Below are 27,223 nucleotides of genomic sequence, written 5' to 3'. Positions count from 1 at the left end.
AAAGAAAGAACCAGGGGGGTGCCTGGGTGGCTCAGTCAGATAAGCATCTGCCTTTGGCTTAGGCATGATCTCAGGATCCTAGGATCAAGCCCCATGTCAGGCTCTCTGCTCAGCGGGGAGTTTGCTTCTCCCTCTCACTCTGCCTCTGCCTCTATCCCTGCTTGTGTGTTTTCTCTCTCTCTATCAAATAAATAAATGTCTTATTAAAAAAGTAACGAGACATACAAAAATGAATATTTATAATCCCATTTACATAAAGTTCTTTTTTAAAAAGGCAAAAGTATTTTATTAGCAACACCAAATAATTTAGCAAAAGCTGATGGCTTGGGGATTGACTGTTAGGGAGCCCAAGGGAACTTGCTGGGGTGACAAGAAGGTTCTATATCTTGATTGCAGTGGTGGTCACACAAGTGTATATAGGTGTCGAAAGTCACTGACCTATACGCTTGTCATTCCTCCCCATTGCTGTAGACTTAGTGGCATGAAGTAGTCACTCAATAAATAATGAATGAATAAATTATTCAGAAAAGTCAAGGATTTGCTATTGCTTACAAAAATGATTATAAGGAAATAGATTAAAATTTTAAAATTACGTCTGCTTAGTGTATTATTGCATTACTGTTTGGGTTTTTTGTTTTGTTTTGTCTTTTAAAGATTTTATCTATTTATTTGAGAGAGAGACAGTGAGAGAGAGCATGAGAGGGGAGAAGGTCAGAGGGAGAAGCAGACTCCCTATGGAGCAGGGAGCCTGATGCGGGACTCGATCCCAGGACTCTGGGATCATGACCTGAGCTGAAGGCAGTCACTTAACCAACTGAGCCACCCACGTTTTTTGTTTTGTTTTGTCTTTTGTTTATTCTGGCTGGTAAGTTTCTGTGACTTTAAATGAAATACCATGAAAGACTATCTCTCTTGTAGTTATAGAAAAGCCACTAGAATTCATTCTAAAAACAAATGGACTGATTTTCACTGTTTCTTCCAGTGTTGTAGCTGAGCGATAGCATCATATACACGCCAGGTGGAATTCCTAATAAAGCCATGGTTCTTGACTTTGGCTCCACTGTCAAATCACCACATGATCCACATCATAGGAAAGTCTGATCTCATCTTTGATCTCAGTGGGGCCCGAGTATCAGTCATGCTTTAGCTTCCAAGGTGTTTCTAATGTGCAACCAAAGCTGAAACCATGTCAGTAGAGATTTACAGAGAGAGTGTGGCAAAAACAAAGCCCATAATAAACACTCACTGAAGCAGGCATGAGGGAGAGGTCATTCCTGGATTATCACAGAAATTCAAACTAGAGTCCTTGGACATAATAAGCTCTGACTTTTGTGAAGTGCCTTCTCTTCTCTGAGCTTCAATTTTCTCATCGTTACAGGCACCTGGGTGGCTTAGGCAGTTAAGTGACTCCCTTCAGCTCAAGTCATGATCTCGGGATCCTGAGACCCAGCCCCACATTGTGCTTGCTCAGTGGGGAGTCCGCTTCTCCCTCTGCCTGCTACTCCCCGCTGCTTGTGCTTTCTTGTGCTCCCTCTCCCTCTCTCACAAATAAAGAAATAAAATCTTTTTAAAAAAATTGTCGTCATTGATGGGGCGCCTGGGTGGCTCAGTGGGTTAAGCCGCTGCCTTCGGCTCAGGTCATGATCTCAGGGTCCTGGGATCGAGTCCCGCATCGGGCTCTCTGCTCAGCAGGGAGCCTGCTTCCTCCTCTCTCTCTCTGCCTGCCTCTCTGCCTACTTGTAATCTCTCTCTGTCAAATAAATAAATAAAATATTAAAAAAAAATTGTCAGCATTGAAATGATGGGGTGTCCTCTGTGTTATAAATTTTCACTCTCAGACATATCTGTGCTTAAATCCATGTCCTGGACATACTAGTTGCTTGACATTGGGTAAGTCAGTCTTTCTCATTTCCTTATCAATAATAGTGCCAACCTACCTCATGCAGTTATTGTAAGGGTTAAACAAGTGTTTATAAATCTCAGAACACAATGCTCAGCACACAGAAATCACTGTGAAAATGGCCATTCCCTGCCACTTACCAAATAGCAACTGAAGAAACAGAAGGGCCGGGTGGGCCTGACTCGGACAGCAATATTCCCCTCTTGTCCTGGAGGTAGGATGTTGCCCTCATCATCCACGATCTGGCAGAGAGATCAGAGGGCCGTGTCTGGATATCTGTGCAGCCAGACCACTCCACCAGCTGAGCCTGCTGTTGCTGACCAGGACATGCATTTTGCTCTCCTCTTTGAACCAAGCCTCAGCAACAGCTGGGCAAGGCTGCCTACCTGCACATCGTAAGGGGGGGACGCTTTCCCCATGGATCCAGACTTGATTTTCATGCCTTTTGGATTGGCACAGATTAAAACCTGGAGAGAAAGCAGTTCCAAAAAGGTGGAGATGTATTCCTGTAGCTTCTTCCTTCCTGGTGCCCACCTTTTCTCTCACTCTCCCTTCGGCCTCTCCTTACCTCTCCTACTCACTCTTTCTCTCCCTTCCTTCTTCCTCCCTTCCTCCCTTCTCTTCTTTCCATAGTCAACAAACATTTATTGAATGTTATACTGGACACTGACACATAAAGAACCAAATGTGTCACTAAATCAAAAGACTCAGTTGACCCTTCAACTCTCTGCTGCCCAGATGGCTATGGGCAGTACTGGGTAAGATCTTTGGCTCTGACCAGAGACAGAAAGAGGCTGTCCTGGTGGAGACAAATGGTACCCGAGGCCACGAGAGTAGGTTTTTGGCTATGGTGTCTTGTGAAATCATTTTATCAGCCAAAAGGGAAAAAATAAACTGTTGGGATTTTGTTATCAGCTTCTCCCAGGGGACAGGGCAGTCCCTGACAGGTGTGGCAGCCGGGAAGGCAGAGGCTCTGAGAGCTGGTCATCTCCACCAAGTGGCTGAGGGCTTGGGTAGAGGTGACCTGTGCCGGGGACCCGGGCTCCACTAGCACTCACTGTTTCAGACTGGCCATAGCCTTCATGCAGCTCCAGGCCCACATGGCTCTTCCACTTCTCTCTCACGTCAGGATTCAGTGCCTCTCCTCCAGTCAAACAGTGCCTCAGGCTCTGAAACTGGTACCTTTCTCAGGTGGGAAACAAGACCACTTGTGTCAGGATCCCTCCACCCAACACTGTACCCCCAGTATTACTGCTCAGGTCTAGACATCTAAAGCCACTGGAGGGTAAAGTCCAGGCTTTTATCACCTATTCCAAGTGCCCCATACTCTGGCTTTGTAGGCATATTCCTCATGGGCAAGTAAATTTTTTAAAAAATCAATCCTATCTGATTTTGGAATAAAATCAGAACCTTGTATTGTAGGTTTTGGTATAACATAGTGAATTATACATGAACTGGCCAAAATCAGTTAAAAACAAAATGATGATAAATTGGTTAGAACAACCACCTAGTTAAAAAAGATAAACCAGGGGCGCCTGGGTGGCTCAGTGGGTTAAAGCCTCTGCCTTCTGCTCGGGTCATGATCTCAGGGTCCTGGGATTGAGCCCCGCATCGGGCTCTCTGCTCAGCGAGGAGCCTGCTTCCTCTTCTCTCTGCCTACTTGTGATCTCCGTCTGTCAAATAAATAAATAGAATCTTTAAAAAAAAAAAAAAACCCTTAAAAAAAATTTAAAAATAAATTAAAAAAAAAAAAGATAAATCAATTACATGGGGCACCTGCATGGCTCAGTTGGTTAAGTGTCTGCCTTCAGCTTGGGTTATGATCTCAGGGTCCTGGAACTGAACCCCACATCGGGCTCTCTGCTCCACAGGGAGTGTGCTTCTCCCACTCTCTCTGCCCCTCCCCTTCTGGTTTGTGTTCTCTCTCTCTCTCAAATACATAAATAAGATCTTTTTAAAAAGAAAAGATAAATCATTACAAATTTAAAAGGTAGAAAGTAGTCCAGTAGGAATGAATCAGTTGCAAATTTGTAAGGCAGAAAGGAGCCCCCTAGGAATCTGACAATTCTAACAAATGGGCCCCAAATTCCTACAGATATTAAATATGTTATAAAACCACCCCTCCATTCAACAGATTATCCAAAATGTAAAAAATGAGTGGTTGCAAATATATTTCAACCATTTTTCCCCTTTGGATAAACTTGGTTTGACTATTAATTAATACTACCTAGTAGCTTTCAACAAAATTGTTCTTAAATCATTCAGAGTTTGCTTACAATTAAAATAATGATCTTGAGGTATACAAAAGAGATCAATGAATGGGATAAATTCTTAAAACAAAGAATTCAACAGGGGAATCATGTAAAAACTCCCCCTTAGGTTCTTCATGGACAGATACATGCGATGAGCAAAGAGAACAGAAGAGGCAGACAGATCAGTCAGTGAGTTACTGAAGAGTCATAGGTCTCTTTCCGCACACCTCAGCAACCAGACTTGTCCTGCTATCAGATATTGCTTTGGACGCACCCAGGATGGGAGCCACATGCACATAGTGTCTTGTTGCCTTCTGTGGGATACCCAATGACATTCACTCAGAGAGTGGCTGGATGGAGTTAGTATGGGGCTGAGGGATGGAACATCTATTGTGGTGGGCTTGCTGGTCCCACCAGACCTCAGGCCCTGGCCACAAATCCCATTCCACAGGTGGCTAACAATTACCCAACAATTTCTCCATCCTCACACAAGTAGCAGACATACTGCTGAGAGAATGGCCTGTGCGTGTATGATGGAGAGACAGCCCACCTCAAGTGCTAAAATTCCAGACTATCTTAAATCTATCCAATTCCATCTGGATACAAATTCTTGGGTAGGGAGTGGTGGTGCAGAGGGTTTTTATGGGGCATGTGCAAAGGATATAGATGTGTATGCTTCAGCATGTGTGTGTATGTGTGTGTGTGTGAGATAGAGGACCACAGATATATATAATATTCTAGATATATATTCTATATGGAGAGAAAGAATCACAGACATATGTGTATATGTATGTGTGTGTGTACATATATAGAGAAAGAGAGAGACAAAGAGGAGACAGGGACAGAGTGACAGAAACAGAGTCGGTATGAGAGGGTGGGTGTGCATGTGGGCATATACTGCTGTATATTCACATATTTGGGTCCCCAAAGCACCAGACGGATGGGCCAGCTGTACCTGGTGAGATCCTCCTGTACCAGCAGCCGGAAGATGGTGGGAACACAGCAGAGGGTGGTGATCGGGTACCTGGAGAGAGTCTAAGCAAAAACAAAGGACAGAAGATCTTAGAGGTACTGGGGTGGGACTTCATGGAGATGGAGCAGGGAAACTGGATTTTAACTACTCTAGATACATCATATAAGTGAACCCTACTGTATCTGTCCTTTAGTGGCTGGCTTAGTTCACTTAACATAATGTCTTCAAGATTCATCCATGATATAGCATGCGTATTCCTTCTTTTTAAAGGCTGAATAATATTCCATTGTATGTATGTGGCACATTTTGTTTATCCATTTATCAGCCAACGGGACTTGGGTTGCTTCCACGTTTGGGCTATTAGGAATAATGTCGCTTGGAACACGGATATACCTAGCTGACATCTTGACCACAACCTCATGAGAGGACCTGATTCAGAACTAGCTATTAGGCTGCTCCCAGACTCCTGACCACCAGAAACTGAGATAATAAATATTTGTTTTAAGCAACTAGGTTTTGGGGTAATTGACTACCATAGATAACTAATATACCATGTAAGTCCTGGGGGCAATAGAGGGAACAAGGCATATACTGGCTGATCAAGCCCTCAGTGAATAATGATGATGGTGAGCTTGACTGTGGCAAAGATAATCAACGTGTTAAGAACACACTCTGATTATGATTTTCACCACAGTTTTGAAAAATAACTAGGGTTTTAACAGGAGCATAGGGAAGAAAGTGGTAGACAGAGAAGAACCCAATGCAGGAAAAAACAGAATATGCAGATATATGAAATTGTCTTATGTCTAAGGATCTAGTTAGAGGATAGGCAATAATTGAAGTTAGAAAGGTGGGCAAGGTCCTGGGAGCCATTTTGTTTGCTATCCATACCAAAGAAGCCTTATGGTCACTTATTCATGCCTTTTCTCCTGCAAATTCAAAACCTAAATTCCACTCATCTCATTTACATCCAACACACAAGCCATGTTTTTGTTTCTTACATTCAGAATAATCTTGGCATCAACTCGGGGCAGCTCATGCACAAAAATGCAAGATCCATTAGGCCAGGCAGAGAAGAGGGTCCAAGCTGCCTTAACCCAGCCAGTGTCAGACGTGTTCCAGAAGATGTCTGATTTGGTCAAGTCCATCCACCGCCTGCCAAAAATTAAAGAACGTCAGAACCCTCAGCAATGCTTCTACCTTTAAAAAGGATTACATTATCCATGTCACCTTCTTTGGAACCTCTCCCACAGTGAGTACTCACTTGTGGGTATGACAGTTATCAAATCTGTACAAGAACCATAGTCAGTCTTTATCTCAACAAGCATTTATTGAGCATATTCTTGCTTTTTATGCCCTAAGGGAAGGATATAGAATTAAAAAAAAAAACAGATTCCATGCTTTCAAGAGTTCACAGTCTAGTGGGAGTGATCTATAAGGGGACACATAATCGCCATACAATGTGATGAGGGCACTTTCTTTATCCAATACTTCTTCTGGACTTGGCATTAGATTGTAGGAAAGAATGATTAGTCTTGCTTTGGGGGGCTTGTAGGTTGGTAAGTATAAACATCAAGGAGGCCCCTGGAGAACAAGCTTTCATAGGGTTAAACCAATAGCTTTATGCAATTACAGATAATGGGCACCAAACCCAGAGAAAGAATGGAGATGGAATCTGAGAAATGCTTCCCCAGAGGAGGTGGGGTCTAAGCGAGATGTAATGATGCACAGGAGCTACACTGGGGAGGCAGAAAAGGAACGACATCCCAGGAAGGGGAAGTAGTACCTGCAAGCATAGAAAAGTGATCATGTTCTGCACTTGGATTTGGGGACATATGGTCTCCGGTCCTCAACCTACTCAATAGATGCTCTTCTTGGTCTTCTCCTCTGAGTTTTCCTTGCTTCTCCCTTTGTTGTGGAAAGGCCTCAGGCATTCAGTGCTGAGGCCTCTTCTCTTCCTAGTGTCCATTACTTTTCACCGATCTCATCCAATCTCATGGCATTAAGTACTACTGATAATTCCACCATGAATCTTTTCCACTAACTCTACACATGAATCTCCAACTGCCTCCCCAATATCTCCATTCTTAACTCAGGGTATGGAGATGTCCACCATGCGTCTCAAACACAGAGCCCTTGTGCTCCTCCCATCAGACAGTTTATCCCAGCCTCCTCGCTATCAGTTAATGCTTCTGGTTGCTTGGGCCATAAATCTTGGCATCATCCCTGACTCTTCACTTTCTCTCTTGCTTTATGTCAAACTCATCAGCAGATCTTTCCAGGCCTACGTTCAAAATACATTCAGAATCTTAGCTCCTCTCACTCCCCCTGGGGAAGCCTCCACCATTCCCTCTTAATGCACTGGCCTCTGAAGTGGGTCTCTGCTTCATCTCTTGCCCCCTACAGCTGATTCTCAACACAAACTCATGAGATAACCTTAAAAAAAAAAAAAATCAGATCAAGTCACTGCTCAAAAACTCCACTGTACTTCAGAAAATTAAACATAGAATCACCATACAATCCAGCAATCCCACTTCTGGGAATATAGCCAAAAGAATTAAAAGCAGAGTTTTGAATAGATGCTTATATCCCCAAGTTAATAGCAGCACTAGTCACAGCAGCCAAAAAGATGAGAAGCCCCCCAACTGTCCATCCATGAGTGACTGGATAAACTGCATTGGAATGTCACATATATGGGACTACTGCTGAGCCTTAATAAGAAAGGAAATTCTGGGGACGCCTGGGTGGCTCAGTTGGTTGGACGACTGCCTTTGGCTCAGGGCGTGATCCTGGAGTCCCGGGATCGAGTCCCACATCGGGCTCCCAGCTCCATGGGGAGTCTGCTTCGCTCTCTGACCTTCTCCTCGCTCATGCTCTCTCTCACTGTCTCTCTCTCTCTCTCAAATAAATAAATAAAATCTTTAAAAAAAAAAAAAAAAAGAAAGGAAATTCTGACACATGCTACAAAATGAATGAAACTTGAGAACATTACGCTAAGTGATATAAGTCAGACATAAAAGGAAAAATATGTGTAATTCCACCCACAGGCAGCTCCCAGAGTAGTCAAATTCATAGAGACGGTAAGAAGAACGATGAATGTCAGGGCAGACGTGAGAGGGAATGCCAAAGTATTGTGTAATGTGTATTATGTAATACACATGGATTCAGATTTGCGAAATGGAAAAAAGTTCTAGAGATGGATGGTGGAGATGATTGCAAAACAATGTGAATGTCCTTAATGACACTGAAGTTTACAAATGAAAATGGTTAAAATGGTAAATTTTAGGTGAAGCATCTCTTACCACAATTAAAAACAAAAATAAAAACAAAAAACCTCTGATGGCTTCTCACCTCACTCAAAGTAAAGCCCAAAGCCTTCAGATCCTACTGGATTTGCCACTTTGTTAGCTCTCTGACCTCAGTCTTACCACTACGTCCCTTACTCACATTCCTCCAGCTCACTCCCTACTTTCTGTTCCTTGGAACCAGCAGATGAACTGTCCCTTGGTACCTTCCACTGGCCACAAAACCCAGCCCGTAGCTGGACTGGGCGTGCTCAACCATCTTGGGCGCTCCGGTGGTGCCACTTGTGAAGTAGATGGCCAGAGGGTCTTGACTCTTGGTCCTCACACAGTTGTGCTCTGTGGATGCCTCGCTGTAAAATATAAAAATCCTCGGTAGCATTACAAGTAGTAAAAAGAGTCATAATAATAATAATATTTATAACAATACTGGCCACCATTTTAATAAATACTACCATGAGGCACTGTGCTGGATGCTCCAGCTTGCATCTCTAAGGCCTACAATGACCTTCCGGGGTCAGTACAACCATCATTAGCAGCCTTTGTAAATAAGGAAACGGAGACTCAAAAATGGTGCAGTGACTCTCTCTGAAGTGCCTGTGCTCCTCCACTAGGGCAGGAGGACCTTCTGGAGGAACGTGCCCCTTTTCCATGCCTGTGCTTCTTCACACTGGGCCACAGCCTTACCCCCACCTCAATTTCCCATAGTTTAGGGATGAAGGGTTTCCTCAATTCAGAGATTTGAGATCTGGGCAATTCCTAAAGTTCTGTGATCTGGAGAATCTTCTCTCCAACTGGGTCTCAACCCTGGCTGCACCATAGGAACACCTGGTTAGTTTTTAAAACAAATTCCATCGCTAACGCCCCACACTAGAGAAAAACCAGAATCTTCAATGGTGGGCTAGGCATTGGAATTCTTTTGTGTGGGTGGTTTTATTTTTTGCTTTTTGTTTTTGAGAGAGTGTGTACTCCAAGCAGAGGGGCCAAGGTGGGGGAGGTGGTGGGAAGAGGGAGAGAGAGAATCTTAGGCAGGCTCCATGCCCAGCACAGAGCACAACAAAGGGCTCCGTCCCACAACCCTGAGATCATGACCTGAGCTTAATCAGGAGTTGGATGCTTAACCAACTAAGCCACTCAGGCACCCCTGTGGGGTTTTTTTTTGCTTTTTTCTTAAAGCTCCTCAGGTAATTCTAAAGACAGCTGAAACTGAGAATCACTTATCTAGGCCAACCTGACAGCTCATCAAAATCATCTGGGCAGATCTCTTACAACACAGGGCCTTTGCTCAGCTATGTCCAGTTAAGTCAGTCAGATGGGGGACCTTGGCACCTGAATTTAAAAACAGCACCCAAAGATAAATAGCTAAACAAAATTTTAAAAAGAGAATTTTCCATAATTTCATGGTAGAAAGTTTACATTCTAGAGTAGTCAAGAATAATCTGAAGAGTATTTACCATGTCCATGCAAACTTCGAAATATATCTTTTGTACCTAACTTTATTACCTACACATGTTAAATATTTTCTGTTTCAGTTTCTGCTCCTAATCATTACACTGAAATATAATAATATACGATTAAAAAGTCATATGTTGGAAATATATTTTGGAAAATATAATACATTATTTATAATGCATGGTTATGGGTCTTATACTAAAAATTGGGACACATCTAAGAGAATGCAGCATATAGTTCTTTTTCAAATGAAGATACTAATAGGAAACAAATGTTGATATTAGTAAAGAAAAAATGAATAAATTAAATAAAGTAGAACAACACCCAGGTGAATGTGAGGCAGTTGGTCCGTGGGACTTGTGACTTAATGGTGTAGGCCCCTGGCAGGGCCCCTTTTCGCTTCTGCCTCTGATCAGGAAGCCAGGTAGGCTTCCACCAGGGCATTGCTTAAAGACAAAGGGCTTTTGTAACTGCCTGTTAGCATCTTATATAAGTCAGTTATCAGTTCTTCACCTGTAAAATTGGGTTAAAGTGCATTTCATAGGGTTTTTTCCAAGGATTAAATAAGATGATGTATGATTCATTATTGGGCTCTGAGCACCAAACACAACACTTATAACAAAACAGGTCTTCATCACATCTGTGGTACATGAATGAATGTAGGTAAATGCTTACCCAGCACTATGCCTAGCATACACTGAGCACACAATGCATGGTAGCTATTATTATATTGCTAACTGATCACCTACTATGCCCTAAATGCATCATATGGGTTCTCTTGTTTACTTTGGCTCATAGCTCTGCAACCACTATCACCAATACTGAAGCAAATGATGCCCACAAAAACTAGGGACAATCGTAGTACTGCTCAGTGAGTGACTTTGAAGGATCTTAAGGTGGTCACCAGGATTAGGTCCCAGGTCCATCTGGGCCCTACAGTGAGTGCTCCTTTCTGGTTTACTCTCTCGCTGTAGTCAGTAATGCATTCCATCTCCTATTGTTTAAAGGGGAAAAGCCTTGGCCTCCTCTTCATGTTGTCCTTTAGAGAGCCCCAACCTACCGGAGGAGTTTCCTGAAGTTCATCCAGCCTGGCCGACTGCTGTCTGACACCAGTAGTTTGGACTGGAGGAAGGGACAGTCAGCATTAATGGCATCCACCCGCGGAGCCAGGGAGTCAGTGGTGATAATGGATTTGGCCCTGGATGCCTGCAGCCGATATTTGAGGTCCTTCTCTGTCAGCTGAGAGACACCCGGGATCATGACAGCCCCTGGCATCAGAGAGAGAAGGGATGTTTTTTGGGGGGCAGCAGGGGAAGACCCTTATGAAGAGGTCCAGACCAGATATCCCCATCAGAGACAGGAATAGGAAGAGATTAGAAAGGGGTGGAATGGCTGAACTGGAAAAGGTAACAATAATGATAATAATGAAATCCAGAATATGTTTATGGAGGAATTACACATGCTAAGAACTGTATGTGCATTATTTCACTTAATTCTCACAACTCTGGAGAGTAGGTGCTATTATTATACCCATTTTGCTGATTAAAACTGCAACAACGACAACTAAGACAGACACTTAGCCTTAATTAAATGGAATAACTTGCCCAAGATCACATGGTTAACATGCTGTAGAGCTGTGATAGTGAATCCAGGAGGTAAGCCTAGGGGTCCATTATCTCCAATATATTATACTGCCTTAGACATGGCCTAGCTCTATGGTCTTCCCTGCCTGCATACAAAAGGCTACAATAAATCCTAGTGTTGAGAGTGGATCTCTTGGGGTGGGAGGCAGGAGGGTAAGTATAGTAGGTGGGAACTCCAGCACTCCTGTAAGTTCAACCAAAGCCATTCTGAAGGAAGTTGAGTCCATCTTTTTTCAAGTAGAAGGGAAGAGTAAGCAAAAAGTAGGGACAAATTTTAGTCAGACACCTGAAAAACCACCTGAGTATCTCAGAATGGAAGATGAAACACCCCCATTGAAGCCAGAACTCTCATTTCACAGATGAGAAGAAAGAGATCCTAAGGGAGTCAGTCATCCTTCCATGGCCAGTGAGTGAGACCAATAAACAAAGGAAGGGGCCAATCCCAAATGTTGTGGGAGCCAAACCAGAGTTCTCATTACTCTTCGCTTTATCTCCTAAACTTTTACAGGGTTTAAACCCCAACATGAACACTTTGGAAGCTGAACAGTGTTTCTTCAGTTCATCTCTCTGCTTTAGCTATTTTCAGGACAAGTTTGTCCCACCTGGAGATGTGCATGGTGCTTTCGGAGCCCAGTCAGAGGGCAGAGAGCTAGGGCTTTCAGCGAGAGAAATGAGTCCAATACCTTAGACTGGAGGAGAGGTGATCAGTGCACATCAGGAGAACAAGGGAATGTGAGAATGTGAGGACATCCAGCTTGGGTATCCTTTAAGATACTGGAGAGGATGTTGGGGTTGACACAGTCATGTGTGATAGTGTCTTGAGTTATTTTATTTGGACATCAAAGAAATGGGTGAATCTGCATAACTGGGGGAGCTGGAGACATGTAGGTAATAGGGAAAAGAATGAAAATAATATCCCAAAAGGAAGTTTTGATCATGCAAACTGCCCAACCCAATGCCTGGCACATAGTAGGTCCTCAAGAAAAGTACAAGGGCTCCCTTACCTTGGCCCTCATTTAAATAAACCTTATATGTCAGGGCAGAATATGGAGAACGCCTCAAACCTGTGTGCCTATTTCTTTTCCTCTAGCTAGATACACTAGAATGGCATTCACTTTGATATATTGTGCAAATATATATAAAAATAAAATGAAAGTTCCTGCCTTTTTCGGGGGAAGGAGCAATCCAGTCACAAAAACGGTTAATTAAACTTGTTCATATAGAAAAGCTAATTCTTGGGGCGCCTGGGTGGCTCAGTGAGTTAATCCTCTGCCTTCAGCTAGGGTCGTGATCTCAGAGTCCTGGGATCAGGCCCCTTGTCGGGCTCTCTGCTCCGCAGGGAGCCTGCTTTCCCCTCTCTCCGCCTGCCTCTCTGCCTACTTGTGATCGGTCAAAAAACAAACAAACAAACAAACAAAAAAAACTTAGAAAAGCTAATTCTCTGGTGTGAGTTTATATCCCTCTGTTTTGCAAGCATTATTTGTGAAAACATCTGCATTTTCAGGTAGGTTGTTCTATGGACATGAAACATTCCAAGTGGTGGAAATTTCCCGGTGGATATCAAAAGTAGTTGTCTTGTTTTTGTACAATCAGCAAAAAACAAAAACAAAACCCAGCCCTTTGAGTAAGAGCATCAGACAGGGTCAGCAGAGGCCCTTTGAATTCTCTGGACTGTGTCCTTTCGCCTCCTCTGCTGGAAGAATCATCCCAGGAAGATCAATGGTCCACTGCCTAGGCCATTCATAACAGTGGGACGAGGAACTCTCAAGGGCTAATCTTATTGTTTTTATTATTTTCTCCTTCAATTCCTTCCCTTGAGAGCTGGTAGATGCTATGGTGGTAAAAGTCATAAAATCTAAGAGTGAAACTAATATAGATTGATAATGAAGGTCTCTTATCCATAACTGCATTGCTCTCTATACAGTAGCAGCTCCTAAACCACAACCAGCAAAAAAATAAGTTTGGTTTGTCTACTCAGAATTTTTTAAAAATTTACTCAGTTCTCAATATTAAAAAATTAGAAGGTTTTTTCATAAAAATCCAGTTTGCCATCACAAAGTCAGAAGTGCTGGCAACACAGGCCCTCCTGGGGCCCATCTAGCTGGGGTCGAGAAGCACTTGCCACCCCACATAATGAGGCACGTGAGCTCCAGTTTACTCCAGTCCCCAGTGCTCCCTATTGCTTCACACTGACCTGCTTTCATCAGTTACATTACCTTCTCACCCTTGTGTTCAATCAAGTTTGTGATTGTGGGGCAAAAGGGAGGTAAACAAAACTACATAGGGTTTGATTTTCTCCATCTCCCAAACCATGTGACTCTGCAAAGCTCTGGCAGGTGGTATCCATCCCAACTGGTAGCCTCAGCTCTGCTCACTGACCTGTCCGTATGCATGCCACGCTGACCAGCCACCACTCTGGGAGTCGCGGGAGCACCAGCATCATCCTGTCCCCAAGCTGAAGGCCGCACATACCCTGGAGCACATTAGCCGCCTTCCTGGACTGCTCCCCTAGCTCCTCAAAGTTCCACTTGACCTCTGCTCCCTTGCCATTGACCCACCAGAATGCAGGGATCTGGGGCCGGTGCCCAGCCTAGACAGCAGTGTAGGCAGAAAAGAAATAGAACACATTTGTTGAAATTTTTTGTTTGCTTGTTGTTTTTTTATTTTTTTTTTGTAATTACTAGTCACAGGGTTCAAATTCAAAACAATAAAAAGATGCATTGAGAAGTCTTACTCCTATCCTTGTGCCCATCTACCCTGTTCCCCACTTTACCTGCCTCAACGTGTGACCAATATTATTAGTTTCTTGTAAATCCATTCAGTATTTCTTTAGGCAAATAAGTATATTCTGTTTTCCGTAACACCTTTTTAATGCAAAAGGTAGCATATGATTCACACTGTTCTGCGTCCTCCCCTTTTTTTGAGCTATAATTCTCATACCACAAAATTCACTATTCTGAAGTGCAAAATTCAGTGGGATTTTTAAAGATATTATAAAGTAGGCTTTGTGTTAACCAACAGTTCTGCCATCTAACTAACATGAGTGTTCTCAGCATGTTGAAGCTAAGCAAAGCTACTCAGTAGGTTAGGTGTATTAAATGCATTTTCCAATTATGATATTTTCAACTTAACAATAGATCTTTTTCACTTTATTTTTAAAATTATGTTCAGTTAGCCAACATATCATTAGTTTTTGATGTAGTGTTATTCAACGATACAAGAAGCAGTAATCAAAAATCTCCCTAAAACCAAGACTCCAGGGCCAGATGACTTCCTAGGGGAATTCTACCAAATATATATATATATTTTTTTTAAGAAAGAGAGAGAGAGAGAGATCACAAGCAGGCAGAGAGGCAGGCAGAGAGAAGGGGAAGCAGGCTCACTGCTGAGCAGAGAGTCCGATGCAGGGCTCAATCCCAGGCCCCCGAGATCATGACCTGAGCCGAAGGCAGAGGCTTAACCCACTGAGCCACCCAGGCGCCCCACTGCCAAATATTTAAAGAAGAAATCACACCTATTCTACTGAAGCTGTTTCAAAAAAAAAAAAAAAATAGAACTCATTCTATGAGGCCAGCATTACCCTGATCCCAAAACCAGGCAAAGACCTCATCAAAAAGGAGAATTACAGACCGATATCCCAGATGAACATGGATGCTAAAATATTCTGGCCAACAGAATCCAACAGTACATTAAAAGGATTATCCATCACGACCAGGTGGGATTTATCCCTGGGATGCAAGGGCTGTTCAATATTGTAAGTCAATCAGTGTGATAGATCACATTAGTAAAAGAAAAGACAAGAACCTTATGATCCTCTCAAATGATGCAGAAAAAGCATTTGAAAAAATGCAGCATCCTTTCCTGATTAAAACTCTTCAGAGTGTAGGGATAGGAGGAACATACCTTCGTATCATAAAAGCCATCTATGAAAACCCCACAGCAAATATCATTCTTAATAGGGAAAAGATGAGAGCTTTTCCCTTAAGGTCAATTCAATGGTTTTTAATATATTCACAAAGTGGTATAATCATTGCCATAACCTAATTCCAAAACATTCTCATTATCCTAAAAAGAAATACCATACAGATTAGCAGGAGCTCCCTATTTCCACACACCCCCCCCAGCCCTTGGCAACCACTAATCTACTTTTTGTTTCTATGGATTTGCCTATTCTGGATATTTCATATGAACGGAATCATATAATATGTGCCAGCACCACTAGTTGGAAAGATGCTTCTTTCCTCCCTGAATTTACTGGCACTTTTGTTGAAAATCAACCAACCACAGATTTATTTCTGGACTCTCAATTCTATCCCATGCATCTATACTTGTCTTTTTACCAGTGCCACACCTTTTTTTTTTTTTCTCATACAGTCTTTATTACTGTCACTTAGCAGTAGATTTTGAAATAGGGAAGTGTGAGTCCTATTGTATTTATCACGACTGTTGTGGTTATTATGTGCCCCTTGCCTTTCCACATGAAGCTTTGGACAAGATCATCTATTTCTGCAAAGAAGTCTACTGAGATTTTAATAAAGGTTACTTTGAGTATCTAGACCAATTTGGGATATGTTTTGGTTTTTTTTTTTTTTTTTTTTGCAGCTTTATAATTTCTGCTTCAATGGAATCAAGTCTAAAAAACATACAGTTCAACCCTGTCAAAGGCAGACTTCAGTAAGCTGCTAAATGCATACATAATGGAGAGGCTAATATTTTCTGGTTGTTCCTGTTTCCCGAAAGTTGAACTTCTTCAGATGTTTTAGACTCTTCCCAAAACTATCATCAAGGGGTATGTTATTTTTGTATAATGAGGTAGTATCTCGGGGCATTCTGAGATTCACCCAAATCTTTAACGAGTGCTTCCTTAATAAACACTCCTGACCTATTCCAGCCTTTGGTTAGTTTCCAGAGTTCTAAGAGGTTCATTCTGGCAATTTTTCTAAGATTTTTTATGGTTGTTGTTTTTACAGAGGACAAAATTTTAGAATGTCCTTATTCCATCATTTTTGCTGATATAACCCTATTTGTATATATCTTTAGAAGAAATCCTCCAAGGATGATCCCAGTGTGGATAAAGAGCTCAGATTTTATAGACAGGAACAGGGCACCCCAGTTCCATCTCCTACATATGCTTCTCATTTTATTCTCACAACAACTCCAGGAGGCAGATGGTATGACTTCCTTTTTAGAGGTGAGAAAACTGAGATCCAAAGGGCTTAGGGCATGTATCCAAAGACCATGTCTAACTGCAAAGCCACCTTCATACTTAACTATATCCACTGACAGTATACTTTCACTGAATCTGCTAACAGTATTATTTTCCTCACTGTTTTTCTTTACACAAGCTGTTCTTAAAATTAATATAAGTAAATTGCATGGAGATAAAGTTTGTAGTCTCTTACTATAAAAGGTTAGCATCCTTAACATAAAAAAAGTGACTATAAAATACAGAGACACAACAGACACCTAAGGAAGAGAAAAGAAAAAAAAAAGAAGGAATTATATGCTCAGAGACACACAAAGAAATCAAGATAATCCTAATTCAATTCTATGAATCTGCTATGATCTGTGAAAAGCTCTGAGCCTCAGGCATGCTCTTTGCTTATTTAAAAGGGAAATACAGGGATGTCTAGATGGCTTAGTCAGTTAGGCGTTCAACTCTTGATTTTGGCTCAGGTCATAATCTCAGGGTCGGGAGACTGAACACCATGTGGACTCTGCACTGGGTGTGGATCCTACTTCAGATTCTCTCTCTCCTTCCGACCCTCACCTCTGTGCTCTCTCAGTACACAACAGTGAGAGCAATATTAACGACAGTAGAATCAAAACAAAATTTTCTCTTTCACTTGATCAGAATGATGGGAACGGAATCAAAGAGGGCATAACTGTCTCAACTATGTGATGTGTGTTCAGGAATATGAGACACACTGGGCTAAGTACCTAAGGCTCATGAAACTTGGTCATAATTCTTTTTTCCCCCTTAAGGATTCAATGCTAACAGTTTAAGTTTTAGGACTTGCAAAATTCCCAGGTCAAAATGTCCACCTGTGTTGTAGCCTTGAGTCACACTGAGGTAACTGAGGGCAGTCTCTGTGGCCCAAGAGGGACACTAGGACACAGTGGGCTTCACCTTTTCCAGCTGACTCCACATGTCCAGCACATCATGGGCAAAGTTGAAGTACTCAGGCACTGGCTGCCTCCCCAGGCTGATGGCTTCCCAGGTGGCCACAATCTTCTGAGGGTCAGGTAGAGGTGGCTGCTGCCCATGAGGCCCACAGAATCCCCGGGCATTTCTCAGCACCTGGGGGACCCATCCTCTTAGCCATAGCATCCTGCTATTGCCTGCAGCCTGTTTCAAAAGAGAAGAGAGAGAACGCGACCTTGAATTATGGGTTCTGTGGGGAGACTGAGCTAGAGGAGAAATCTGCAGTCAGCCCCAATGGTGACTACAGTACACGCCGACTTGTAAACACAGTCTTGGGCTTTAGTTTTAATTCCACAGTGTGATTTAGGTCATTTCTTCTCTCTGAGCCTGAGATCCATCCCTTCCACCTCTCATGGCCTATGGATCTCTGTGGGTCTGAGGTCAGTTAACTCAGAGCCCACTTCTCAAGGCTTCCCAAGCCCACTTTCCCAAGGTAAATCCTGAACTGGCCTGACAAAGCCAACAAAGTTCTAGGGCTTTATGGAAATATAATGTGAGCCACACATGTTATGCACAATTTTCCAGAAGCTTCATTCAAAAAAAAAAAAAAAAGGAAAGGAAAGGAACAGGTGAAGTGAATTAAAATAGTATTTTATTTAGCCAGTATGAAAGATTAAAAGAAAAAATGGAGTCATATATGTTAAGGGATGAGCCTGGAGACCATGAAGGAAGTGGACCTTATTCATGTCCTCACTGGTAGAACCGAGAACTTTTGAACTGCACCAAACCACAAATACTCCAAGGACTCAGGCTGAACACCAGCAACTTGCTACACAGCAGGAGACTGTTTAGTGATAGCCTTAGCAATCAACTATACTCAGTCAAGATTGGTTTTCTGCCACCAACATCAATCAAAATTCTTTGTAAGCAATATATACAACATTCCCTCTTGTCTTTAAAAAACCCTTGCCGTTTGGGGCACCTGGGTGGCTCAATCGGTTAATCATCTGACTCTTAATTTCAGCTCTGGTCATATTTCAGAGTCATGATCTCAGGGTCATGAGATCAAGCCCCAGCTTAACCCCACAGTGGCTCCATGCTGGGTATAAAGGCTGTTTATAAGATTCTCTTTCTCCTTCTGCCCACCTCTCCTCTCTCTTAAAAATAGAAAAAACAAAACAAACAACAACAATAACAACAAAACCAGAACAAAACCCTTGCCTTTTGTTCCCTGGAGTATGGGGTGGGGTGGGGGGTGGTGGCACATTTGGGTTGCTGCCCAAATCTGTGTTCTCTGAATTGCAATTCTGAAACCTCCAAATAAACATTAGCTTTGCCTCTTTTCTTGCTCAACACCGGCTATATCCTATAATTTCAACATGTAACCAGTGTAAAAAGATATTACTAAAGATATATTTTACCATTTTATTTTATTTTATTGTACTAAGTCCTCGTAATCCAACATTTATTTTACACTTACAAGCACACCTCAGTTTGGACTAGCCACATTCCAAGGGCTCAGCAGCCGCAGGTGGCTACTGGCTACCATACGGGACAGGGCAGTCTCGGTGTCTTGCTATTCAAAGTCTGATCTACAGAATAGCAGCATCAGCATCATCTGGGAGCCTGGGATACCTGCAGAACCTCAGACCCCACCCTAGGCAGGGGGAATTAGAATCTGCACTTCAACAGGAGCCCAAGAGAGTTGTGTGCACTTTGTTTAAAGAGCACTGAGAAGCAGATGCAGGTTCTTCCCACCAAATTCCTCTCGGCCATAATAATAACAGAATATGGTCCTGTAACTGCCAGAGATTAAAAGTTTGAGCTTCTCCCACATTGTTTTATTAAATCCTAGCCCCCAGTGTGATCGTAACAGGAGGTGGAGGCCTCTGGGAGGTGATTAGGTTCTGAGACCTCAGAGAACTCAGTGGCTCCTACTGAATGGGGAGGACAAAGCAAAAAGACAGGAGTCTATGAACCAGAAGCGGGCTCTCAGCAGACATGAATCTACTTGCCGCAATTCGATCTTGGACTTCCTGGTCCCTAGAACTATGAGAAATAAATGTTATTTAAATGACAACTGCCCAAACTGAGTAAGACGTAACCAATGTTAGGGCCAATTTAATGTTAAAACCTGTTTAACTATTAGGGTCTGCTTAGCCAGAGTAACTCCATATTGCCTAGGTAGCCATATTGTTGTTTACAACCACAGACTTCATTCCGGGAATAAATGCCCCTGTCCTGGTATGGTTCCGGGCATCGAGTCCGGGAGTAAATGCCTTAACAATAGAAGCCACATACCTTGGGTCTGCGGTTATGCCCTATAAAACAAGCCTGTGAGAGGGGGAGAGGGTCGCTCTCTTCGAAGGCAGCCCTAGCCAGTCAGTCTGACTTCTAATGCTTGGCATAGAATAAAGCTTCACATAACTTTCACTTTGTCTCAGTCTCGTTCCCCTGGCGGGTGAGTCTAACTTCTAATGCTTGGCATAGAATAAGGCTTTGCATAACTTTCACTTTGTCTCAGTCTCGTTCCTTTGATAACAGACCCCAACACCAACAATAATAATGTGTGGCAGTAACAAGAAAAACAATAACTGCCATTTACAGAAGGCTTACTGTGTACCAGGCATTTGGAAGGTACTTTATAGATGTTATTTCCTTAAATCTTGACAACAACTCTATGATATAATGCTATTTTCTGTTTTACAGATAAAGTCGGGTTTTTTTCCTATGCAAATACAAACATAGGGGTTTTATTTTATTTTTTTTGTTATGTTATGTTAGTCACCATACAGTATGTCATTAGTTTTTGATGCAGTGTTCCAAAATTCATTGTTTACATATAACACCCAGTGCTCCATGCAATATGTGACTTCCTTAATATCCATCACCCGGCTAACCCTCTCCTCACCTGTCCCCTCTAAAACCCTCTGTTTCTTGGAGTCCACAGTCTCTCACAGTTTGTCTCCCCCTCCTATACTTTCAACACCATCCTGACCAAAATACTATCAGCATTTTTCAAAGTGCTGGAACAAATAATCCCAAAACACGTATGGAACCAGAAAGGCAGGTTTCAAGAGGACAAGTGACCACAGGTCTCACCTCCCAGAAATGCCCAGGTCTGGGCTTCTGTTTGGCTGTGAGCCCTGAGTCCTCAGACTCCCCGTCCCTGACCCTTTTCCATCTTCCCCCCACTTCAACTCTCCCCCAAGCCTTTTCCTATGCCTCCCTCCCATGGATTCCTCTGCCCCCTGACAGCTGATCATTAGAATCAGCCTCCCTGCTAACCCAAGGCCATTTCAGGCATGCCCCTTCTTGCTTTAAGCAGCAAAGGCCTCAGAGGCAGCTGACACCTATCCTTAAAAAGATTTCTCTCTACATTACCTTGCTTTTGAACCCAAGAAATGCAAAAGGCGTTCGATCCTATTTCAGCTGAATATGGGCCTTAAACATTCGGGTTCTTCCAGGACACTGGAGAAGGCAATTTGCTGACTTGGTCTCCCGCTGGGAACTTTGGCCCCAGATGCAGCCAAGAGAGAGCAGAGCCCAAAATCAACAGAGGACACGGCCAGCACGCTTGAAGCCAATGAGAGTGGCCCTGCTAAGCTATGTTCACAGCTTCCAGTGGCTCTGGTGGATATCTTCTCTGAAAATTCAGGTCACCACCACCTCACCGGAAAAGAGAACAGGAACTTCCTTACGTTTTACCAGAAAGGATATAATAGTAGCAATGAGATAAGCTAACTGTGTTCCTTTTCTCCTCCAAAGCCTCCAATGCATAGGGACAGAAAGTAGATTAGTAGTTGCCTGAAGCTGGTATGTGAACAGGGAATGACTGCAAATAGACACAAGGGGTCTCTTTGAGGTGACAGAAATGTTTTAAATTTGGACAGTGATCATCACGGCTGCATAAATCTGTAAGTGTATTATTACTATCTACTACTACTGATAATTGTAGTAATAATGGCATACTTGAATGAGTTATGGTATGTAAAATTAAACCTAAAGCTTTTTGTTTTGTTTGTAAGCCTCCTAAGGCTCCCCTATCTGGTTCACAGTCCAAGCCAGTGTTCCAAGAGCAGTCTGCAAGGCCCTACGTGATTTCCTGGCTCTCCATTCCTACCCACTTGATAAGCTCTGCTCCCACCACATTGCACTGGTCTGCCCGACTTTTGCTCTCCCTGCTGCTGGTAACCTGAATCTCTGGGAACAACAGCAAAAAAGATCCTCTCTTGCAGTGTTTGCCAATATCTGCGGTTAAATACTGCCATGGTGGCACAGCCAATTTCAAGCAACCAAAGATTTAACAAGAATTATTAATGGTCACTGGTACGCCCCCGTGAGCTGGCTCCAGCCAGTGCTGCTTCGAGCCTTTGCTGCCAGGACATTCCTTCCACATGGTTCACGGCCTCACCATTCACACACAGGCCCTGCTCAGTGTGCCTTGAGCCACCGCCCAACCCCCAACTAAAACCTTCTCCTATCTGACACTTCCCACTCTCCCTTCTCTCCTTGATTTTCCTCCTTGGCATTTATGACTTTCTAACATTCAATGTATTTTATAAAAAATTTTTTATTTTTTTCCAGTTTTATTATGGCATGACTGACAGATAAAATTCCACATATTTAAGGTATACAACATGTACATTACACAGTTAAGCTTAATTAATACAACCATCACCTCTCATACTTGTTCAATATTTTCTATTTACTCACTGTGTCATCTGTCCCCTGTCACACACATACACTAGAATATAAACTCCACAACGACAAAGATTGTAGATTTTCAGTATAGCCGTATCCTCACGACAGTGCCCTGCCACATTGTCAGAGTTCAGTAAATATTGAGCCAGTGAAGAGTAAAGGAGAACTAATAGTTAGTGAACATTTTTTATCTGCCAGACATTGCCATGTGTAGCAGATAAAAATTGACCTTCAGCATTCTAGACACAAAATTTATTTTTTTGCTTTTTCCCAGAATCACATCCAATGCAGTGTAAGCTCTCAGTCTCCAGGATCTGTGAGAGCTTCAGGTTCACTTACTGTTCAAAGCACCTTCCTTAGCTATCCCTGGAAGTGGCTCAAAGTCCCTCCAATGGAAGAGAGGATGCTTATGTATCAGCTGCCTCTAGTTAGCACCACACTGGGTGTTGGTCCTGCACTGTGTTTTGGCTCATTTCCTGGCCAGGTCAGGGTGGCCCATTTCTAGGAGGCAGCTCCTCTCCCTCCCCACCAAGTGTGGCCACAGAAAAATCACCTCTTTGGCCTTCAAATTCCATTTCCCCTCAATGCCCAGGCTTCCGCTGGGTCCCAGGCAAACGTTCTCATCTGCAAATCTGCAGTCAGAACTAAAGATACAATCTCTACTCTCAGGGAGGTGGATGGACAGATGACCTGCTCTTCAGGCAGCCTGATTTCAATATCATTGTTGTCCATTAGTATTTGGTAAGAGTCAGGCAGCACAGAACTTGGGCTACAAACTGACAAAAATGATGATGCTAATAATAACAATAACTGCCTTTTATTTTGTCATTCAACAAACATTTTGGAGCACCTGTTACCTGCCAGGCAAAGTAAATTATATGGAACTTAGAAGGTGATTAGTCCTGTGAAGAAAAATAAAGCCTAGAGACAGAAAGTACCCAAGAGTGAGTGGACAAGTTAATGGTTTTAACAAAGGAATAAGAAAGACCCAGACTGAGAAAGTGGTATTTGAGCAAAATGATATTTGCAGGAGATTAAGAGAGTGAACCTGAATACATCCGGGTTTAGAGCTGGCAGCAGAAGAAACCACAATTATCCCTAAGATGAAAATGTGACAGTCATACTGGAGAAATGACAAGAAGGCCAGTGTGGCTGCAACAGGGAGTGGGACAGAGACTAGGAGGTGGGACAAGGGCCAGCTTTCTGCCCTCCGGGTACCCTGTGGCTCACATGGCTCATGTTAGCTGGGCTAATCCTTTCAACAGCCCTGTGAGCTGTACCATTTTACATGTGAAAACGCGACTCCGAAAGGGTGAGTGACATGGCCAAGGCCACACAGCTAAGAGGAACAGAGCTGGGACTCAGATTCTGATGTTTAGGCACCGAGTTCAGAGCCCACCCTACCATGCCCCTCCCGGCATCCCAGGCTGTGATTTGTTTCTGGCCCTCCTGTGACCTCCAGCCCCACCACTGTCCTTTGGCACAGGCAGGTCAGGGCCTTCTTACCCAACAATGGCCATTCTTCTGCAGGGCCACCCTGGAGAATCCCAGAACTTGGAACACTGTGGTTCAGTCTGCTGCAGTCCCTGCGTGCCCAGTAAGGAGGGACTTAATTTCTGCTTCTGGATTTCTTCAGAACACTCAGCTGCCTGTGGGTCCTTCTGTGTTGCAAAGGGAAGCTAGGAGCCTTCTCTTGAGGCCACGACCTGACTTCCCTCCTCAAGTCCCTAGCAGGCCCAAGTGTAACCAGGCTTCCTACAGGTATGGGCTTGAGTGAATATGGCAATTCTGACCACAGGGCCTTGCTGGGCTGCCTTGCTTCTGCCAAGGTGGTTACAAATACAGTGCGGTTTACTGCATAGATGGCTACATGTTAGTATTACCTAAGAGGCTTTAAAAAAGAAAGATGCCCAGACTCAAACCATAGATATCAAGGAAATTAGAACCTAGTATGTTTGGGTTTGAGCATCAGTATTTTTTTGAGTTTCCCCAAGAGATCCTAATGTGCAGTCATGGTTGAGAATCACTGAAATTGACCCGAGGGTTTGTGTGAGAATTAAATTAGGTTATTTGTTCATTCATTAATTCAAACACATTCACTGAGCTCCAGATCTGGACAGGCACTGTTCTAGGAGGTGGGGAAACAGCTGTGAACAAAGGCACTTACACCAAGAAGTTTAGAAACACAAACGATAACTACTCAGAAAGAATAAAACCAGATTTGGAGCAAACAGGGGTAATGTGGCCAAGAGCGGTAGAGGCAGAGGTGGCAGTAGGGAGACAGAGCCACATAGGAGGACCCTTTCTTGGAGGGACTGGTATTTATGCTGGGATCTGAATGACTAAAAAGGGCTGCAGATCAGGGGAAGGGTGTTCCAGGCAGAAGCAAAGGTCCTAGGCAGAGTGTGCGCAAGAAAGGGAAGGAACCAGCGTGGCTGACACGAAGGAAATCTCTAAAGTCTGTGTGAGGAATGGATTGGGGGAAGGCAAAAAGAATAAGCAGAGAAGAGGCCACTACTCTGACCAGACCAGAGACAATGGTGGCTGGGACAGGGGGTTGTTGTTGGTGGAGACGAGGGACATTCAGTGCTCAGAGCACTGGCAGCTGGTAGCAAAGCCTCTCCGTATTAGCTACTGTTATTACTTACTCTTAATCATAAACGTTTCCTATCATGGCACTGCATGCATGTGGGGGGTTGGTTAGAGAAGCCAGAACTAGGCTTGGAATGTGTGTGTCTGGGACTGAGAGCTTCCCTGAGGGACACAGAGGAGCCACCAGTGTTGTCAGGCCAGAGGGGTGGGTGCAGGGAGAGGCTGGGTTCCTGGGCAGGGACAGGGGTCCAGGTGGGGCTGAGGGCACAGTGACAGGGGCTGGAACCAGAATGGGGTCCAGAGTTTGAGGGGGATTCCTGTGATGAGCTGATCTGTGGCCAGAGATGGTCTCGGGAGAGAGAGCAAGGGGCCATGTGTGGAAAGGGGGTGGGGGGAAGCCGGGAGAAAGAGAAAGAACCTGCCCCCTCTCACCCTTTTCCCAGCAAGCAATACATACAGTTCATTTCTTTGCTCCCTTCAGTGTGTTGAACAAAATAAATTTTAAAGACCTTATTGGCTTTGTTCAATGACTTATGAATCAGGCAGCATCCCATCTAGCAGACAGAAAGGAGCTCCGAGGAACTGTACAAAACTAAAGACTTCTGTAGGCTGAAGGGAGCAGGAACAAGGAAGTTACACCAGACAAAAAGTCTCCTTGGTAATTACAAGGTCGCTTTCCTTTAGGGGGTGGCAGATGATCTAGCTAGTGCCGATCAGGTGACTCCTGACTGAGTGGTTTAATATTCCATTTCTGGAGAGCCAAAGACTGTAATTAAGTTAAGTCTCAGTTAGGTGACATGGTACTCACCACAAGTAACTCCATTTGGGGCCTGTTGTCTTGTTTTTAACAAGTCAAACAGCAAATTCTGAGTGATGCTGCTTATGGTCGCCGTATTTAAAATGTCAAAGTGCCCCTTTCACCTTCTCACTTTCAAATTTTTCCTGATGGACTTTTTCTCCTTAACACTCATCAGCATCTGACATATCTAATATATTAGAATATCTAATATATTCTATTTCTTTATCTCATTCGCTATGTTCCCCTCTTGCAGAGTGTAAGCTCCATGAACACAAGGGGTATTGTCTATTTTGCTTACTTTTCTATCTCCAGTACCTGGAATGGTACTTAGCATGTATTTATTAAGAACTCAAGATATATTTGACCTTGTTATATATGCTGAATGAATGAATGAATGAACAAACGAATGAGTGAATGAATAGGAGTTGTCAACCAGAGTCCACAGGAGTCTGACCATGGAGGGATTTCCCCACCAGTTGTGGGGCTTGGTCTCCTTGTGAGGCTCAATCACTGGAGGCCTTCTAGGCTTGTACTCATATCTGCCCAGGTTAGTAGGAAACCTGCTACTTCCTCGGGGCCTCCCACTGCCCCATCTCCATGAACTGATCAGGAACCACTGAGAATACTCTTTTTGTTTGGTTCTTTGTTTAAAGATTTTCATTTATTTGTCAGAGAGACTGAGAGAGAGAGCGAGCACAGGCGGGGGTAACAGCAGGCAGAGGGAGAAGCAGGCTTCCTGTTGAGCAGGGAGCCTACTATGGGACTCCATCCCAGGACCCTGGGATCATGACCTGAGCCAAAGGCAGATGCTTAACCAACTGAGCCACCCAGGCATCCCTGTTTGTTTTTTTATAAGTATTCTTCAGTTTTTTATTTATATATTATTTTTATTTAAGTATAATTAACATACAGTATTATATTAGTTTCTGGTGTACAATATGATTTAACATTTCTATACATTACTCAGTGCTCATGATGATAAGGATACTCTTAAATCCCCATCACCTGTTTCACTCATCCCCCCCCCCACCAACCTCCCTTCTGGGAGCCATCTGTTTGTTCTCTGTATTTAAGAGTCTGTTTTTGTTTTCTTTTCTTTGTTTATTCATTTGTTTTGGCTCTTAAATTGCACGTGTGAGTTAAATCCTATAGTATTTGTCTTTGTCTTTGACTTATTTCACTTAGCATGTTACCCTCCAGCTCCATTTTGTCGCAAATGGAAAGATTTCATTCTTTTTTGTGGCTAATATTCCATTGTTTGTGTGTGAGTGTGTGTGTGTGTGTGTATACCACATCATCATTATCCATTCATCTATGGATGGACACTTGTGTGGATTTCAGATCTTGGATTGTAAATAATGCTGCAGTAAACATAGGGGTACATTATCTTTTCAAATTACAGTTTTTGTTTTCTTTGGGTAAACACCCAGTAGTGGAGTTACTGGGTCATACAGTGATTCC

At 43.2% G+C, this 27,223-nt stretch overlaps 1 protein-coding gene across 2 annotated transcripts in view; it reads right to left on the bottom strand.

The window, feature by feature from the left end:
* ACSM5 (acyl-CoA synthetase medium chain family member 5) overlaps positions 1-21,211 on the bottom strand; it is a 39,095-nt gene extending 17,884 nt beyond the window's left edge. For both annotated transcript variants that reach the window (XM_044234155.1, XM_044234154.1), the window contains exons 1-10: positions 21,052-21,211; positions 17,653-17,871; positions 13,902-14,112; positions 10,940-11,147; positions 8,637-8,780; positions 6,127-6,280; positions 5,108-5,187; positions 2,959-3,082; positions 2,287-2,367; positions 2,041-2,142 (exon numbers count right to left, since the gene is read on the bottom strand). In XM_044234155.1, the coding sequence (XP_044090090.1) occupies positions 2,041-2,142; positions 2,287-2,367; positions 2,959-3,082; positions 5,108-5,187; positions 6,127-6,280; positions 8,637-8,780; positions 10,940-11,147; positions 13,902-14,112; positions 17,653-17,853 (1,305 nt within the window). In that variant the 5' untranslated portion in view covers positions 17,854-17,871; positions 21,052-21,211. The remainder of the gene's footprint in view (positions 1-2,040; positions 2,143-2,286; positions 2,368-2,958; positions 3,083-5,107; positions 5,188-6,126; positions 6,281-8,636; positions 8,781-10,939; positions 11,148-13,901; positions 14,113-17,652; positions 17,872-21,051) is intronic.
* Positions 21,212-27,223: the final 6,012 nt, after the last annotated feature.

This window comes from Neovison vison, chromosome 14, assembly GCF_020171115.1.
Source record: "Neovison vison isolate M4711 chromosome 14, ASM_NN_V1, whole genome shotgun sequence".
Classification (NCBI taxonomy): Eukaryota; Metazoa; Chordata; class Mammalia; order Carnivora; family Mustelidae; genus Neogale; species Neogale vison.
The sequence above is the reverse complement of the archived record's forward strand: the minus strand, read 5'-3'. Positions and strand labels throughout refer to the sequence as shown.